The following is a 19043-nucleotide window of genomic DNA, read 5'->3' as shown; positions in this document are numbered from 1 at the left end:
CTTCCTCCTGCTCTCTGCCTACTTGAGATTGCTGTCTGTCAAATAAAATAAATAAATAAATAAATAAATAAAAGAAACAGCCACTCTTGAAAATAGTTTGGTACTTTTGTATAAAGTTAAACACATGTATTTACATATAACCCAGAAATCTCACTTCTGGGTATTTACCCTAGAGATAAATACTTAAATTCACTCAAAAATCTGTACATGAATGTTTGTGTCAGGTCTAGTCATAATAGCAAAAAAAAGAAAAAGAAAAGGAACTACCTAAATGTACTTCGGCAGTTGAATAGATACACGGTTATGGATCATATTTCATAATATGATGGACTACTACTCAGCAATAAAACGGAGCAAACCACTGATAAGTACAACAATATAGATGAATCTCAAAAACTAGGCTGGGTGAAAAAACCAGACACAAAAGAGTACATAGTGCATACTTCCACTCATTTGCAATTCTAGGAAAAAAGCAAAATTAAATTATAATGACAGAGAGCAGATCAGTAATTGTTGGGGGATTGATTACAAAAGGGCAAGAGGGAGTTATTTGAAATGATAGAAATATTCGATATCCGGCTCGTGGCGGTGGTTACTTGGGTACAGACATTTATCAAAATTCAAAGGTGAAATATTCGAGTCTTCTGTCCTAGCCCGCTCGCTTTTAGGTATAGAGCAATGTTCATCAAACTGCTGGTAAAGACCCATTGTTAGTGAACCATTAAAGCAATCTAGTGTGACTCTTAGAGGCGTGTTTACTCTGAAACTAATGGTGGTTAAGCTTCAGGCTCCCTCACTTGCAAAGTCTTCTTTTAAGGCCTGGTTTCTAATTTTGTATTCATAATTGTATATTCTTTTTCTACAGGGGGCCCCCAAATTATATAAATTTTAGGCAAATTTAGACAAAACCTAGATTGGCCTCCAGATGGCCAGATTTTTTTTTAATGAAATGTAATAGAAAATAATGAGAATGGTTTATGAAACATTTGTTTCATTTTATACAATGGGTCATGACTTAAAAATTTGTTTTTTACCAGGGTTTGTGTTTAAGGAGGAAAAAAAGAAAGAAAGTTGGAAATTCAGGACTGTGTGGCAACTATGGACATATGTATACATTCAATGCAACACTGCTTGTAAAAGCATATATTTGGAAATCACCTTAATGCCCATCAATATGAGAATAATATAGTGGTATATGTATGTTATGGAATTCTCTATAGTTAAAATGAAGGAACTAAAGGTACATACACCTGGCCAGATGACTCTTGTAAATCCACCACTGAGTATAAAAAAAAAATAAAAAAAACAACAAACAAACCCACAAGTTAAAGAAGTTTACCTAAAGCCCAATATTTAGATAAAATTTAAAATCATGTGAAAAACAATAGTAAGTCTGGTGAATTTTAATTTATTGTTTGCAGATATGGTCATTCTACAGTACAAGTATTAAAATATGTATGAAGCTGATAAAAAAATAGAGGATAAGATAGTGGTTACTTCTGGGGAGGAAGGAGAGAGGGAGGGAATGATATCAGAACACGCTGAGCTTTGTTTTTATATGCCTTTTGTTGTTGTTGTTGTTAAAGAATGGGTTTGAGGCAAAGAAGGAAAAGTGTTAAAATTTAGTAAGGCTACTTGGTAGATGTGTGGGATTTTTGTTGTATTATTCTGAATTTTCTTTCTTTTTTTTTTAAAGATTTTTTTTTGATTTATTTGACAGACAGAGATCACAAGTAGGCAGAGAGGCAGGCAAAGAGAGAGGAGGAAGCAGGCTCCCTGCTGAGCAGAGAGCCGGATGCAGCTCGATCCCAGGACCCTGGGATCATGACCTGAGCCAAAGGCAGAGGCTTAACCCACTGAGCCACCCAGGCGCCCTTATTCTGAATTTTCTGATGGTGTTATATTCTGTATGCATATTGTTGTAAACATTACTAATAGTTCATATTTGTATAGTGTGGGCATTTACACATCACACCACTTAATCCTTATGCAGTAAGTAGGGTAGTTAATATTATTATTATTCCAATTCTACAGTTAAGGAACTAAAACTGGAGAACGATTTTTTTTTTTTTTAAGATTTTATTTGATAGAGATCACAAGAAAGCAGAGAGGCAGGCAGAGAGAGCGGAGGAAGCAGGCTCCCCGCTGAGCAGAGAGCCCGATGTGGGGCTCGATCCCAGCACCCTGGGATCCTGACCTGAGCTGAAGGCAGAGGCTTTAACCCACTGAGCCACCCAGGCGCCCCATGCAGAACGATTTGTTAAAAATTGGATCGGGAACTCTGTTGTTTCTTATTTCGTCCATATTTGCAAGGAAATATGCTGGAGAAGTTTCCTTCAAGTCCAGCCACGCCCTCCTACCCAAACCTTGGTAAGGCACTTACTCAATGGGGGATTGAATTGTCTTAATAATAGCTAAATGTTTGTTCCAAAAGTAGTCATTCTAAAGTATCAGAAGGGACCTCCAATAATTATTTGTGAGGGAAGGATACATACTTAGAAGTAAATTCTTCGGGGGTACAGGCAGGTTTTGTCCTGGCCGCTGCCCCCTGGCTCACTCAGTGACCTTGGACAAATCACTTAACATTTCACTATTTACAATAAAGTAAACCGAACGTGTAATATTCATGACTGGCCACTCAGGGCTCCTGCCAAACACTTTTTCGAAAATTAGGGAACGATTTAAGGTCAATCATAATACAACAATGTCAACTTTTCAGTGCAAATATTCTCCAAGCCCCCTATTCCTCAAAGACTGTTTTCACTCTCATTTAAATGGTGATGTCTATTATAAAGGAGAATGGATTTATACTTTCTAAAGATTAATAATTTTTGTCACCAACTTATGAATATCTTTTGTTAAAAAGAAATTAAACCGACACCTAACTAGACGGAATAAAAAGTGAGCAATCAATTTCTGTTCTATTGCCCTTCCCCTCTGCAGGGGCTCTCAGAGCTTTTTGAAAGCAAGCAGTTTGTTAACCGTAAGGTTCAGAACCTTGTATCAACGCTGATTATGCTTTATGAAAATGGTGTAAGTTCTGGGTACTGTGGTGCGGAAGAAGAGAAAAACGGCGCAGAGCGGCCCCAAATCCAGGCCAAAGGGGAAAGATGAACTAGGAACCGCGGTGCGTCCAGGCTGGTTCCTACTTCTGCCGCGACTTGGAGCGGCTGCGGTGTAGGGCCTGAGGCTGGCCCCTGGCCAGGAACTTGAGCCCCCTCGCGGCCGAACTGTCCGCGGAGGCCACAGGTCCCTTTAAGGCGCCCTGCGGGCCGACCCGGGGCAGAGGGGGCGGGAGGAGGGTTCGCGAGCGCACGCCACGTGACTCCGCTGCCAAGTGCGCTCGCGAGTTTGACAGAAGTTTGAATCGGACTCGGGGGCTTTCTGCAGCCGGAGGGGCAGAGCCGCGGTCCCGGCCTCGGCGAGCGCCAGCTGCAGTGCCCCCGCCATCCGCCCCGCCAGTCTGGAGCCCCGGCCGCCGACGGCCGCCCGCGCTCCCGCACAGCTCGCTGCCCCCGCGGCCGGTCAGCAGCCCCTCGTCCCACCGCGGTACCCGCAGCCTCCCGGCCAGGGAGCCGAACCCCGGCACTTCGCCCCAGCCCCGTTCTGCCAGCATGTCTTCGACGGAGGGCTCCAGTCGCGCTGCGGACAAGTCGCCGCGCCAGCAGGTACTACCCGCGCGCTCCTGGGGCTGTCTTACCACGCCATCTCCACCTGGGGGTCAGGCCGGACCTTTATTCCGCCCCCTTCCCCGAATGTGAGTGGGAGGAGGACCAGCGCTTTCCTGGGTCCCCCACGGCCCTGACCCTCCGCCGGCCCTGTCTCCGCAGGTGGACCGCCTCCTGGTGGGGTTGCGCTGGCGGCGGCTGGAGGAGCCGCTGGGCTTCATCAAAGTTCTCCAGTGGGTGAGTCGACGCTCTAGCTGCGGGCTATTTCGGGAACCTGGGCTGTGACGCTGACCCGAAGCAATGTGGCCGGAGTGGGGGGCGGGGAGGTGCTGCGGCCCGCCATGACGGAAGGGTGGGGGGCGGCGACAGGTGGGCGGGGGAGGGGCGGGCTGGGGCTGCTTCTCCAGCACTTGGTGGCTGGAGAGCGAGGAGCAAGGCATGCGGAGTCCGGGATTCGGTCCTTCTATGTGCAAGGAGCCCTTGCCCAGGGCGCTCACATTTCACCCGGGCGAGAGAACCCGGGTGTAACCTTTCCAGAACTCTGATCCTGCACATACCACTCCTCCGTGGAGGGAGGGGGGAGGAGGACAAGCAGGACGAGGAAAGCTACGGAGGGCAGAGGAGAGGAGGAGTGCGATGGAAACCATCCTGCCCCCAAACCCACCGGGACCTGGCTGATCTTGAAGGTGGGCTCCAGGGACAGGGTCCTGGCTGGCAGTTGTCCTCTTGAGGTCACTAGAGTGATCTGGGTTCTTGTGACTGTGTGAAAGTGTGAATGAATGAATGAATGAAGACTAGGGTTCTAAGATTAAATAAAAGAAAAAATATTAAGACAATAAAAATCACACTGTGGCCAAAATGTGGCTTGTAGAATAAGAGAAAACATTGAGTAGGGAAGCTGGGGCTCTGGGTTTCAGACGTGGACCTGCCTTTTCCAGCTTTGTGACCTTGGGCAAGTCACTTCTTTGGACCTCAGTTTCCAACATTAGTTAACTGTTGATCACACCATCCCCAGGATCCTCTTCTGTTCTAAATGGGTTGGTATGCCAGAATATTGCCCTTCATTAGGCTCACCCCGTGACCTTGAAGAAATCTCTTGCCCATAGCCTCAGTTTCCTCTGTAATGGTCGACGGGAAATATATCTCCTTACCTCACTGGTACTTTGAGATATTAGTATATTCTCTGTCCTTACCAGTGCCCAAGGCTTCCTGAGTGTAAGTTAGGAATGGGGGCAGGTGTAGTCACTCTTTCAAATCATGAAAACTTGTTGGGAGCATTTAGTGCACTATAACAGAGGAGATTTAAGTTAGACAATCTACACACCAAGTGGTGTGTGAATAACTTAATTAATGTGCTTCCAGCACAGAATTCAGCTAACGAATAAGTTACCATTAAGACTGAGGAGGATTGAGTTCTAGAGGGCTTTTAACTCATGGGAGACAAGAGTGAGCACCGTGTCACCGACTCCTGAATCATCGTTTGGATGGGAATCATCAGACCTGGAATTCAGGGGCAATAGTGCATTTGGGGTTATCTCCAGATATCTGAGACCTTGACTGGGGCTATAGGCCAAGCAAGGAGCTCCCGAGTGCAAACTGTGAGACTTGGTAGGGACTTTCCACCTTCCCTACTGCCTCAAGAGCAGTTGGATGGGCTGCTGACTGAGCAATTTCACCCCCCCCCAACACTTCCCTGTTCTGATCCACCACTTGAATACCAGTGGTGGCCATATAAGAATGTTATTAAGGCTCCTTGTGACTGCCATCCAGAACTAGGGAGCCATTATAAGGAGCAGAACCTGAAATGTAAGAGTACAATTTTATCATTAAACTAGACAAATAATCTAGGGGAAATTTGAGAAAGACTGTCAAGGGATAAGGGAAACAATGAGGTTATTAGACCATGGAATCATCCTTTGTTGGGGGGGGGCGGATTCTGAAATCCTTCCGTCTTCAATCCTTCTGTCATTTTCTCAGTGCCACCCCCCTCCCAACCCACCAATACCACATTTCTATAAAGGCTGCACAAAGCAATGCCTAGGAAAATACCCGGTTTCCTCCCAGGGTCAGCACTGATCCCTAAGAGTTAAGACCCATTTGACTTTTATGATCTTCAACTTCTTAGAGAGGGTGATGCCTTTCTCTCATAGTGCTAAATCCGGGGGCCCAGGGCTAGACTCTGAACTCAGCCTTCGTGGGAAGGGCAGCATCAAAGGGAGACATGATTTGCTTTTACTTCCATCCTGGCAGCCTGAATTCAGAGCGTGAGTTTCACTATTCCTGAATCCTGCAGGATGAGCTCCTATAAACGAGCACAGGAACCAGCACCAGAAATGACAGTGAAGATGTCCTTTGGGATTCTCACTCATTTCCTGCTTGGGGGACTCAAATGCTCCTGGGCTGGAAAAGGAAAAAAAGAACACACAGGTCTTGCATTTATCCTAATGGTGCTTGAAAACTTTTATTGTCATTGTTATCCAAAAGTAATTTTGCTGGAATCCTGGTAAGAAGAAAGCAATGTTAGACTTTTATTAGTCAGGAGCTTGGCTTAGAGTGTCTTTTTTTTTAAATACAGAAATTCCTCTCATCTCAATTCCAATTCTAGAGTCTCACTAAGTCTTCACAAAGCTAGCAAAATAACATGGGTCTAGACCAATTATTAAAGAACTGGTTTCCTAAAAAAAAGGGCAGATTTTGAGGTTGATGGGCTTTGGTTTAAATTGAGTCTCCTCTGCTTTCTAGCCATAGAATCTAGGGTACCTAGGGTAAGTAACAAAATCTTAGTGGGCCTTGGTTTCTTATATGTAAGTGAGGGTACGATCTATCTTATTATCTTAATTATTATCTTAATTTCTGTAAAGCATCCAAGCATTCAGTCCAAGCAGCCCAGGAGTTATTCAGTGAGTGTTGGTTCCCCTTCCTCCCGCTCCTAAACCTCCCCTCTCCCCTAAATTTCTTCTTTATGCAGTCTGTCAGCTAGACTTGTCCTTTGGTTAGATTACTCAAATGTCACTGCCAAATCCTCACTTTGAGGGTAAGGCACAAAAGAATTTCCTGAATTACTCAGTCACTGTTCCCATAGTAAGTCATATTATCATCAACTGGGTGTACTCCTGATCAGTAATTCACCTTTGAGGTACCAAAACCACTTGCTTGGCTCTGGGGGACTCTGTAATGAAAGTAAACCTGTTTCAGTTGGTGTGGGGAATGCGAAAGAATCCCATCAGAGTCCATAAAACCAATGAGATGACTGTAGGGGTGGGAGTAGGGGAAGAACTTGTCTTCCTTGTGCCCTGCACTAACTGGGGATGGGAGTGTTCTCAAAGGATCATCACCATCAAGCAAGTTGGCACCAAACTGGTGAGGTTATTCTCACACCTTTCCCAAAGAGAAGCAGAGACAGGAGGAGGAGGGTGTGGAGAGCAGCGTATGACCATCGTGTCCCCAGCAATACAGGACCAGGAGGAGGAAGGCTGGTTGGCATCAGAACTTAAGAGATTCCTCCCTCCCCCGCCCCCAACCTATCCCCAGCTCAGGGACTCCATTTCTCCTTGGTTCCTGTTCTTTTTGAGCAGTTTGCTCAACTCAGATCCTCGTGTTTGGTGACATGGATGGTTTCAGTTCTTTCCTGCTCTTCCCTGTGCCTCAGTCTCCTGGCACATTTAGGGAAGAAGGCAAATCTGGTGCCAAAAGGTCGAGGGGGCCAGGTCATGGTGTCTTTGTCTGCTCCTGCATCCCAAGTACAGAGCCACTCCCTGCCTCCTTATAATCTTTGCTGAACATAAGAGATGTCTCTCTCTCTCTCTCTCTCTCTCTTTTTAGCCTTAATAACTTTGTGATGCAGAATTTTATTTTGTTTGAGCATGACACTTTTTTCCTTGTCATAAACTTGAAAGAGAAGGTACCACGTCTTATTCATCTTTGTGTCACTAGCACTTGGCACGTAGGGGATGGTCAGTAACTGTTCATTAATGAATGAATGAAGTAGAAAGAGCACTGGACAGGGAATCAGGAGATTTGAATTCCAAGGTAGGCTCTCACAATGGCTAAATGGGACCTTGGGAGAGTCACTTGATCTTCTAGGACTTTAATTTCCACCTCTGTGAAATGAGACCATTGGGCTTAATAATCTCTGAGATCTTTTTTTTTTAATAAAGATTTTATTTATTTATTGGTCAGAGAGAGAGCAAGCATGTGCGAGAGAGCACAAGCAGGGGAAAAAGGAGTAGAGGGAAAAGCAGGCTCCCTACTGGGCAAGGATCCTGACATGGGGCTCAATCCCAGGACCCTGGGATCATGACCTGAGCTGAAGGCAGCTGCTTAACCAACTGAGCCACCCAGGTGCCCCCATCTGAGATCTTTTTTGCTCTGCTGTCCTGTGAACCTGTGAGGTTCCCCTCAGATTTTTCCCTTTGTCCACTTACCTAGCAAACTTTACATTTTCTGGCGTCATATGGCTGTATGATGTTCAGATTTAATTATATATTCTGATTGATAAAGAGCTGTGTAAGGTGGCTAGGGATTCCTGACTTTCAGAGAATCAGAAGAGAAGAGGATACAGCTAGTACTAAAGCTCTTGTGGTATATTTCACTCTTGGAGGAATCACAGAACAGGGTCAGGATTTTCAGAACTTCAAGGTTGTCATCTAGCTATAGCAGAACTTTGGACAATGATGGTGAAGTTCTGTGGTCTTTGTTGTCCAGTATGGTACCTGCTAGCCCCATGTGGCTATTAAAATGTTGCCCTTGGAATGTGGCTAGTGTGATGGAGCGTCTGAATTTTTAACTTTATGTAATTTTAATGAGTTTGAATGTAAATAGCCACACTCAGCTACTACTGGCTACTGTGGTGGATAAAGCAGCCCTAGAGCACGAGTTCCACAAAGACAGAGATTCTTCTCTTCTGTTCACTACTACTAAATGATAGTGCCTAGAACGGTGCCTGGTACACAGTAGGTGCTCAATAAGTATCGTCTTTTTGTAGATGTGCCTGTCAAAGAAGTGCTGGTGAAGAGAAGGCTCCGCAACTGACCATTCATTGCCCAAAGTTAGGAATATCTATTTTCTTAGGGGACCTAGATAGAGCTAACTGCTGATGGGTAAAAATATATCCAACTGTGCTCCCCTTCCTAGAATGGGACACCCTAATTGTATGTCCACTTCTGAGGGCCAGAAGCTAAGAGGAATAAAGAAACCCATAAGAGGCTCACAGAGCTGACAAATATTCTGGAATTCCTATGAGGGAGAGCTAGAGAGGCGCCATTGTTATGTCAGTGAGGAGGCTGGGGTCTATATGGGGTAATGAGGCTGAGGCTTTGGGCAAATTCTCTTCAGCTCTGTCAACAGGAGCCAACAGGGCTCCACTTCAGCCTCTGTAAATTAAGCCAGATGAGGAGGTTATTCAGGTCCTGGAGAGAGTGATGCTCTCTCCTTTCCTGATTTTTTTTTAACAATGGAGACAATTCTCATTTGTCTGAACTAAACCTCCTGGAAACAGAGGTGTTCACTGTGACCTTTAGAGAGGGGTCAATGGCTCCAGCACGGAGAAGCTCTGCCAGGCCGGGCAATGCGAGGTGGGGCAGTGGCGCCGGGCACTACCCAGGGGCAGAGCACAGCTGCTGGCCAGCGCAGCCAAGAGCACATTGACAGCATTACCCTCATCCTGTGAGAGCAGGGCCTCTCGACTGCCCGCTCCAAACCCCTCCTTGTACAGATGAGAAAACGGAGACTCAGAGAGCGGAGCGCTTTATTAGAGTTCGCCTGGCTACTGAGTGACCGGACCCAGGCTAGAACCCAGATTTCCTAACTTCTAACCCAGGTCTCTTCTCACTCCACAACACTCGGAAACATTAGGAAAATCACGTGCACACAGCTCTATTCTAAACGCTGGGTGCAAGCCTGGGACGTAGATGAGCTGTCTTCTAGGTGCTTAATGTCCAAGACACCAAGACATGGAGAAACACACAGAACACGATCATTAGCAGAATAAGCTCTGTGCTTACTCAGAATGATTCCATCATGTACAAGCCTGTACGAGGTAAGTGCACAGGAGATGGGGCCTGGACCGACGATGTGGGACATTTAGAGAGTCCAGCTTCTCGTCTCCTTTTCTAACCAGTGTGTTTTTCCCAGAAAGAAATTTGAAAACCATAGGGTAAGGAAATTTCATCTCACTCAAGACAGGAGGTTTAGTAAAACGTGATGAAAAGTGGAGAGGAAAACAATTCAAGTGATCTGAAATGCCCCTATTTCTTAACACTGAGTGATGGCAGCATCAACAGATTACAAAGGGAAACACCACTGGGGAGTGAGTGGAGGCTGATAAGGCAAGTGGAAGGTACTTTCCTCTGGGCTTGAGCCAGGACGGTCAGCAGAGAAGTGGCCAGCACTCTGGCTGTGAGGGAAAGAACCTTTGGGGGAGGAGGAGTTAGGCTGGCAGAGCGTGGGACAGCTCCCTGCCTAGTTCCCCTCTGAAGGCTTGGCAGAAGTTGTCCCTTCTAGCTATACCTCCAGTGAGGCAGGAAGCCACTGGAAGGTAGTGACATGGTGACAAGATTCAATGACAGCTTCAGAGGAGAAATGGAAGGAATTCCAACACATGCCTGATCCCAGGTGGCACAGAGGAATCTATTTCTAGGGTCTCTCCCCCTGGGGAGGAAATTCAGGTCCTGCTTTATGCTAGACGTTTCGAAAAGCCTGAATAGCTTTGAGTTCATCATCATCTTAAGGAGGTTACCTGTCACTTCCAGTGAGGAGATGTGGAAACTATCCATTTGTTCTCTCTACGTCTCCCTTCTGGACACCACTCCAAATCAACCTCATTCATTAGGCTATTTGGTCTGGCACTCAGGTGCAGTGAGCACAGCAACCTGAGGCCAGAAGGCCAAGGGAAGCCATGAGTCCCTTCCTAGGAGGGACTTGATTAAAGGAAATCCTTCCCACCCCTGTAACCGCACCTGCTGAGAGTCAGAAGGTGGTTCTGAGGAGATATTCCTTGGCCAGCTGAGGTCTTCCGACTCTCAAAGGGCCTTCCCTCTCCCTCAGCTCTTTGCTATTTTCGCCTTCGGGTCCTGCGGCTCCTACAGCGGGGAGACAGGAGCAACAGTTCGCTGCAACAACGAAGCCAAGGATGTGAGCTCCATCATTGTTTTGTTCGGCTATCCCTTCAGGTGAGCAGGAATTGATTCTGACCCCACACAGCCTCCCTCGCTGGTTTAACAGGACCTGCTTGGTCTCTTCCTCCTCCAGAAGCCTAAGGAACGACATTCTACTGAACCATGCCAGGTTCAAATAGAACTACAAGACTTGGGTCCTTCCCACCCTTTAGGAATTTCAGACGCACTAACCATAGAAAAATATCAGGGAAACTCAGATGGGTCATTGTTATAATAACGTTCCAGTCCATAGATAACCAATAGCAGGGAACAAGTGTTCCTACAGAAAGAACTCATGCAGTTTGGGATGGAGGCTAATTGGGTAGGTCTCTCTGACCTTCAGCAACCTTCTCCTTGCCTTGAAGTTTAGGGAGCTTGTTAGTATTTAGATCTAAAAAGTTGATGTGGGGTGCTCACCTAGTACCCTAGAATCCAAGGAGATACACCTTGACCAGGAGGTAGAAAAGAAGATTCTTTTCTGGCTATTTAAGAGCCTATGGAGTGGAGTCCCAACTGCTCAGAAGAGAACTGGGGACAGGGCTTGCCTTCTCAGAAATTTTTAGTACCAATAGTCAAGTTAGGTTAACTGTCTCTCATATATAAAAGGGTGTTTGTTTGTTTGTTTTTTCCCCTGTCCTTTTTGGTCCCATATAGTCTCATGGGGGAGGGGTGCTAAATAAGGCCTGAAAATGAGCAAGTCCAACCCTAACCTGGCCACTGTGGACCTGTACTCTCCCAGGGGCAAAATGAAGCTGATCTCCCTGGTGGTTTGGCTACCAGAAATAGATGGCACTGTATATATATTGTGGTTGTGACCTAAAGGGCCCTGGAGACACTTGTAAATACACGGTCTCTGTATCTGGGCAAGGTAGATGAGGGGTGGGTAGCAGCCGAATGGGAGGTAGAGTTGGACCAGATTTCTGGGGATGTTCCTGTCTTGACTGATAGGTTGCCTCTAGAAACATTCCTCCCCCCAGGCCCCCTTCCTTGGCTCTGTAAGAGTCCCAGGGCGAGAAGCAGCCCATGATGACTCCCAGCTCGGGCTGGTCCCCTGCCTCCACAGGGAGAGGATTGCCCTGAGCTTAGGATGGCACCCCCTGCCCCCTGCAGGTTGAACCGGGTCCAGTATGAGATGCCCCTCTGTGATGACGACTCCACCTCCAAGACCATGCACCTGATGGGGGATTTCTCTGCTCCTGCCGAGTTCTTTGTGACCCTGGGCATCTTCTCCTTCTTCTACACCATGGCTGCGCTAGTCCTCTACCTGCGCTTCCACAACCTCTACACAGAGAACAAGCGCTTCCCACTGGTGGTGAGTGCACATCGGCCAGAAGGGATGTGGTAGAGGAACTGAGGAGATGCACCTTCTGGGACAGATGTCCCATTGAGGAGGGAGGACACCCCTGTGTCTAACCTGAGGGTCTCCCTGCCAGCTCTTCGCTGTTCATCCCCTTCAGGTTCTGTGGCTCCCACAGCTCTGAGGACTCTGCTTCTACCAAGCCCCCATCACTTGCTGTGCTCACAGATGGCATAATAGCATCAAGAAGTAGGCCCTGGAGCCAGACTACCTGGGTTCAGATTCCAGGACAGTCCTTTACTAGATGTGTGTTCTTGGACAAGTCACTTCTACTGAGTTTTCTCAATATAAAATAAGGATAAAAGAATACCTATCTCATAGCATGTGAGGGGGTTAAGTGAAACTGCATGTACTATGGAAAGAGCCTAGATGTCCATCAACAGATGAATGGATAAAGAAGATGTGGTATATATACACAATGGAATACTATGCAGCCATCAAACCCTGAAATCCTGCCATTTGCAATGACATGGATGGAACTAGAACGGATTATGCTAAGCGAAATAAGTCAATCAGAGAAAGACAATTATCATATGCTTTCTCTGATATGAGGAATTTAAGAGGCAGGGTGAGAGGTCATGGGGGGTAGGGAGGGAAAAAATGAAACAAGATGGGACGGGGGAGGGAGGGAAACCATAAGAGACTTTTAATCCCAGGAAACAAACTGAGGGTTGCTAGGGTGTGAGAGGGGAGGGATAGGGTGGCTGGGTTTTGGAGATTGGGAAGGGTATGTGCTATGGTGAGTGCTGTGAATTGTGTAAGACTGATGATTCACAGACCTGTACCCCCGAAGCAAGTAGTACATTATATATTAATTTAAAAAACTCAAAAAATTAAAAAAAAAAAGAAAATGCGTGTAAATATCTGGTACCTAGTTAGCTTCAGTGAGTGTTAGCCATCATTAACATTCTTCCGCCTCTACCGTTTCCCTATCCCAGGCATGCAAGGTGAAGGGGTAACTTAGAGGACCCCATTTGTCTCCTGCAGTCTGCTCTCACTCTACCACCAGCTGTAGCTGAGCAATGGTGATCAAAGAAAAGGCTTGAAGTCGAGAGTGGGGGTTTAGGCCACCTGGGTTTGGGGGTGGCAGTGACCAGCAGGTGCCTTGATACATTGTTGCCTGAATTCAGTTCTGAGGGACTGGGCGGGGGTAGCCCTGGGTGGCAGCGTTCCTTGGGTGGCAGTGAACAGATTCCTTAAGATGACTTGGGCTCCCTGAGGCTCCAGATGTTGGGTAGGACGGCAAGAGGTAGCTGTCCTAGCACCGCAGGATCCCAGTGCCGTATAGCCAGAGGAAGAGAAGTAGACAATCAGGGAGGCCTTTCTGAGTACATTTCCTGTCCCTCTACTCCTCCCAGGACTTCTGTGTGACTGTCTCCTTCACCTTCTTCTGGCTGGTAGCTGCGGCCGCCTGGGGCAAGGGCTTGACGGACATCAAGGGGGCCACGCGGCCATCCAGCCTTACCGCAGCCATGTCTGTGTGCCACGGAGAGGAAGCAGTGTGCAGTGCTGGGGCCACGCCCTCGATGGGACTGGCCAACATCTCTGTGGTGAGACCTGCAGCCGCTTCAGCGGGGTCTGGGGGAGGCAGTGTTATCCCAGATACCCAGGGTTGTCCCAGCTAGCAGGTTCTGAGAGGAGCAGAGGGGTGTCTCTCCAGCTGGTATCCCCTGCAACTGGAGAGGGTGACCCCGGCACCTAAGGATGGCTGCTGGTCCCTGGATGACCCTGAGAGGCCATTTTGTTTTTTGGGGGGGGGAACCCAAGAGCCACTTAGCCTCCTGTTCTTTCCTCCTTCTGTACTCTGCCCTCCTATCTCCCTTCTCCCCACATCCAGGCATGCTCCCACCCCTCCTGCCTCTTGACAATGTGTGTGTGTGTGTGCACGTGTGCGCATGTGCATGCGAGCATGTGAAGGGGCGCACAGGCTGTGGTGGGGCTCAAGACTGGGAGCACACCCAGAGTGAGAGAAAGGGGTTCACTGTCACTCAGGTCTCCAGGCAGGAAAGGGGCTTTGGGCAGGGGTGGGTCCAGCTGGTACACACTGGTTTGGCCATCCTGGTTGTTAGAATGCGGAAATCTTTCCATATCAGTTGGCACATAGCTGAGGCTTTGACCTTTTCAGATGCCCCTTGTTACCTTAGCCCTGCTCTGAAAATGGCCTGGAACTCCCCAAGGCCCAGACACTGAAGGGGTTTCATTGCTGGCATACCAGGGAGCCTTCCAGACCTTGCTGGAACCCTGCTGATAGGTTTTAGCCCCCAACATTTTATTGTAAAAAATTTCACACATACAGTAAACTTGAAAGACTTTTACAATGAACACCCACACACTCGTCACCTAAACTGTACCATTAACTTTTTCCTAGACATGCTTTATCACATATCTATCTGCTCCTCTTTATCCATCAAACCGCTGTATTCTTTTGTTTTTTAGATTTTATTTTTTAATTTATTTGACAGAGAGAGGGAGATCACAAGTAGGCAGAGAGGCAGGCAGAGAGAGAGGGGGAAGCAGGCTCCCTGCTGAGCAGAGAGCCCAATGCGGGGCTCCATCCCAGGACCTGAGCTGAAGGCAGAGGATTAACCCACTGAGCCACTCAGGTGCCCCAAACCACCATATTTTTAATGCATTTCAAAGTTAATTGTGGACATCAGTATGCTCCCCTCCCCCAGTACTTCCTGCTGACAGGTTTTTAAGTATTTTTGAATAAATGTTTGAATACAGCCCTGGCTGGGTCCCTGGCCCCAGGAAAGGAGCACCTTGGACAGCTCTGGTCACACCCACCCTCGGAAAAGGCACTCAGGACCCTGCTGTGGAAAGCGCCTTGCTCTGCTTTGCGTGATGCTTCGCTCCAGGGGCCAGAGTCTCCCAGCGATCAAGCTACAACTCAGGTGCATGCTGTGGACAGTGAGAGACTTTGGCCCGAGAACCGCTAGTGGGAATCAGCACTGAACCTGCCTCTATGTCCAGTTCTCTGTATTTTAGTCTTCCCAACCCTCTGCCTTCTCCCCCATCCACCCCAGGGACTCCCCTTCCCTGTTCCCACAATGCCCTCCTTACCACTCTCACAAACTCCCCTGATGTTTTTGCAGCTCTTCGGCTTCATCAACTTTTTCCTGTGGGCTGGGAACTGTTGGTTTGTGTTCAAGGAGACCCCATGGCACGGGCAGGGCCAGGACCAGGGCCAGGGCCCTAGCCAGGAGAGCGCAGCGGAGCAGGGAGCAGTGGAGAAGCAATAAACAGCCCCTACCTGGCTACTCCCGAACAGGACAGCACCTCTTCAACCACCTCCGGCTTCCAGGACCTCCCTCTTCATCCTTCTCCAACTCCCCTCCCCCATCATTCTGGGCTCTGAGCTTTGAGACGTTGCTGATGGATGGGCAGGCATCAGCTGTCAGAAACCTGGGCAGCCCTCCCAGTGGCTTCCTATCCTGCCTCTGGCTGGAGCCTCGGATGGCAGGAGCTCAGTGCTTCTTGTCTACTGCCTGAAACCCAGCATCTTACTTGGGGTCTTACTCGTACCCTTGCAGCATCTGAGAATGAGCATCTACTGCAGGGGGCTGGAGAGCAGAGTCCTGAGACTGGTTCCTAGCAGCCACTTCTATCAACCTGTTGGCTTCAATAAAAGTGGGGGGGAGGGGAAATTGGCTGGCAACCTTTTTCCTGGTCCCTTGCATGAAGGGCCCACCAGTGGTTCAGGAACCACCCCCCTCAGTGGCTGTCATCTAAGCCTTGTGTCTCCCTAATCACCAGTCAGCCCCAGCTCTCCCACTTTTCCCTCTGGCCTCTGCTCACCCACACAGCCTACCGGGTGGGAAGCCAGGAGGCCAACTAGCCTAGAAAAAAGCTCTGTAGAAGGTCCTGATGAGGTCTGGACTTAGTGGGGAGCAGAAATATTGCAACTGGGTTGCAACTTTAAGACACTGAAGCCAGGACACTTGCTGGGGAAGCATTTCTTCTGTTCCCTTTGTCCTCCCAACCCTCCAGGCTGGGGCACTTTCTACCAATACTACACTTGTACTTGCCCTAGAAATCTGACCTTCCTTCCTGTCCTCCTTCTTGGGCTTAGTTCCACATATGGGACACAAGATGAGGGGTCTAGGAACATCTCCATTTCAGTCCTCCCTGCCTCCAACCTCTCTGTCCATCTCCCTTCCCCAGCCTCTGGGGTCTGAGGCATTCAAGATCCTTTTCCATGTCTGTCCAGGCCTTCCTTTCATTCCTGTGGGTCCAGATAGGGACTTTGGAAGGGTCCAAAGGACCATCATGAGGCTAAGTTGCCCAGAGCCCCAGGACATGGATGGATGGGCCCATTTCTTCCTCATTTCCCCCCAACCCACAATTCCTTCTCTGGCCTCTTTTTCATACTTCCCTGTCTCACCTTTACAAAAGGACATGCCCTCTTGGTTTGCCCTCATTTCCTCCTCTGCTTCCTCATTTCACCCAGGCTCTATCCCTTCCCACCTGAACCCTGTCCAGGGCAGGCCAATGCTATTGGTGCTTCTTCACTTCGGGACCCAGTTCCATATTTGTCTTTGATATGTCTCCTCTTTCTGACACCTCCTTCAGTCCCTCTCTGAACCCCAGGGCCTAAGAGCCAATGCTGACTGGGAAAGGGACATCCATTTCCTATGCAACTCGAAGCATTTCAGTCAGCCTTGGCCATACAGCTCCTCAGAGAAGGATGAAGAAAGAAGAATCCAGCCATTTTCCAATCCGGTGCCAGTTAGCCCACTTATCATCCCAAAGGTGAATGTGCCCTGTGCCAATTTCTCCTCAGGACTGAGACAACCCCTCCAACCTTCTCACCTCCCTAAACGCCATCCATAGTAATGTGCACATGACTGGGGTACCCAGAAGACAGGATCTTTGACTTTGGACTATCACTTCTTCTTTGGGTCAGAGTTTCCCCACTTGACAGGGGGGTGTGAAATTTATATCCTCAAATGCTCCAGAACCTTTCAGTGAAAGAATTGGGTTTTCTGTTTTGTTTTGTTTTTAGATTTTGGGGAAGGGATTTGAGGAGAGAAGAGAGGAGTTGGGGATGAGTGTTTCTAAGTCTGAACCTCTCTCTGTCCTGAGCTGTCCCCATGGTTACTCAAGGAAGAGGGGGAACAGTTTTGCCTGCAGCTCCAGAGACACAGAGAACAAAGAGGTGACAATTTTTCTTTAAGCTGGCCCCTGTGAGGGTCTGTGAGCAGCTTCTACTGGAACTTTGTTTGGATTCTGTGTATATATTTATAATTTATTTGAAATGTGATGAATAAAATGTTCTCATTTGGGGGCTGAAGTTAGCAACTGGCCCTCGAGCTAGGGGAAGGGGGCTGGGGTAGGTATGAACTTCTGCCAAGGACTCATAGCCCAGAACTCTCAGGAAGCTCTTTCTCCTTCTCAAGAGCTGCCTTGTTCTCTTCCAGAAGGGCCTTGATTTTGGCTATGGCCTTGCTTTCCATGACCTAAGAGGAAAGCCTACTTCACCTCATTACCTCCAGAGCGCTGGGCTCGGCAAAGAGCTGAAGGCAGATCTGTCCTCATAGGATTCATGCCCCTCCAACCAGGGGTGGCACCACTGCTTTGCCTAGTGGGGCCTGGGGTAGGAGACTGTGTCTGGTTTCTCCAGATTGTAGGAGGCCAACAGGCAGGGCACTCACCCTCCGCCCCACTAAACTCTGACACTGCCAGGGTGCACATGAAGGACATTTTCAGAATTTTGAGTTCCCTCCACTATCCTGATCATAGGTCTCCTACTTCTGGGATTGAAGATCGGGGCTGGGTGGGGGGAGAATGTTGCATGTTGTTTTCTGGTGCTTGTTATTACACATTTAAATAAACAGTGCTTCAAAACATTTGCTATGACAGAGCTAAGACTAGAGCCCTTCCAGGGATTTTTATTCTCTTCCTCCCATTGCTTTACATTCTTGGACAAATATCAGCATTTCTGCCAAAACATCATTCCACTTCTCTCCACTCTGCATCCCAAGCAATAGAGTCTGCGTTTTCTCTTTTGGTAGCACCAATTAGTCCAAAGTAACTGAGACTCTTTACCAAATTTGAGCAAACTCAAAAGGCAAGAGATAGTAGCTTCCACTATGCTGTTTTCATCTGCTCTCCTAAGCTTCCTGTCAGGAGGTGAGGGCCATATGTCTTGCCCTTTTAACTATAAAGGTTCTTCCTGAACAAACTTGCACCTCTATCCCCCTTCGGACAAGTGACTCTTACATTCTCCAGAAAAACACACTTGGACACGATGTCACAATTTCAACAAGTTCCTGGTCACCGCCCCCCACCCCTGCCCAGGGATCATCTGTAGTTCTCAGCTTAAGAATCACTGCCCTCAGAGATTATTTTTGCAGTGCTTAAACCTTCCCTGAGTGAAAATGAGAAGAAAGTCTGAGGTCTTGAAGTCACACCCTCCAATTTGGTTTCCTCTAGCTGAAGGAATAAATATGGGCTGAGCTGTGAGGTTTGAAGAGGGAAAAGAGAACTAGTCTCTCTTTTCTGATATGAAGGGTGGGGGAGGCTTTTGTCTTTTGATTGTGGGAAGGTGGGAAGAAATGTTATCAGCTGAGAAGAAGAAAGAGGATGATTAAGGTATTTTCCAGGCCTTAGCAAAGAAAATGACAGATCTGATGAGAAATCTCCCTATGCTGAGCCTCTGGTAGCAGCCCTTCCAGCAGAGAAAATATTCATTAGAAAAAGAAGCCAAAGTGATGGATGGAGTCAGGGTCCAGCCAGGGTTTGGGAAGAGGCGGTACAAGGTATTGATCGCAGTTCTCACGAGGAGAGAAGGATCAGCAGAGATGCTGCAAACACCAGCAGCCTCGGGGCCACCCCAGTTCCGGGGCTGGCTCTGGCTCGGAG

General features: G+C 48.0%; 1 protein-coding gene across 1 annotated transcript; it reads left to right on the top strand.

Moving 5' to 3' along the window:
• Positions 1 to 3290: 3290 nt before the first annotated feature.
• SYPL2 (synaptophysin like 2) lies at positions 3291 to 18041 on the top strand. Its single transcript, XM_080802555.1, has 6 exons — positions 3291 to 3668; positions 3831 to 3905; positions 10713 to 10837; positions 11933 to 12134; positions 13538 to 13729; positions 15275 to 18041. Exons 1-6 carry the CDS (start codon positions 3615 to 3617, stop codon positions 15419 to 15421), a joined length of 795 nt encoding a protein of 264 aa, XP_080658681.1. The 5' UTR covers positions 3291 to 3614; the 3' UTR covers positions 15422 to 18041.
• The last annotated feature ends 1002 nt before the right edge of the window (positions 18042 to 19043 follow it).

The sequence above is a fragment of the Martes martes genome, assembly GCF_963455335.1.
Source record: "Martes martes genome assembly, chromosome: 4".
Taxonomy (NCBI): domain Eukaryota; kingdom Metazoa; phylum Chordata; class Mammalia; order Carnivora; family Mustelidae; genus Martes; species Martes martes.
Note: the sequence above shows the minus strand (reverse complement) of the source record. Positions and strands in the feature narration are given on the sequence as shown.

Excerpts from the sequence above, each read along its gene's own strand:
- SYPL2 (XM_080802555.1), top strand. The coding sequence starts at position 3,615 with ATGTCTTCGACGGAGGGCTCCAGTCGCGCTGCGGACAAGTCGCCGCGC. Across the intron at positions 3,669-3,830 it reads ACAAGTCGCCGCGCCAGCAG|GTGGACCGCCTCCTGGTGGG; the intron begins GTACTACCCGCG and ends CTGTCTCCGCAG. Across the intron at positions 10,838-11,932 it reads TTGTTCGGCTATCCCTTCAG|GTTGAACCGGGTCCAGTATG; the intron begins GTGAGCAGGAAT and ends TGCCCCCTGCAG.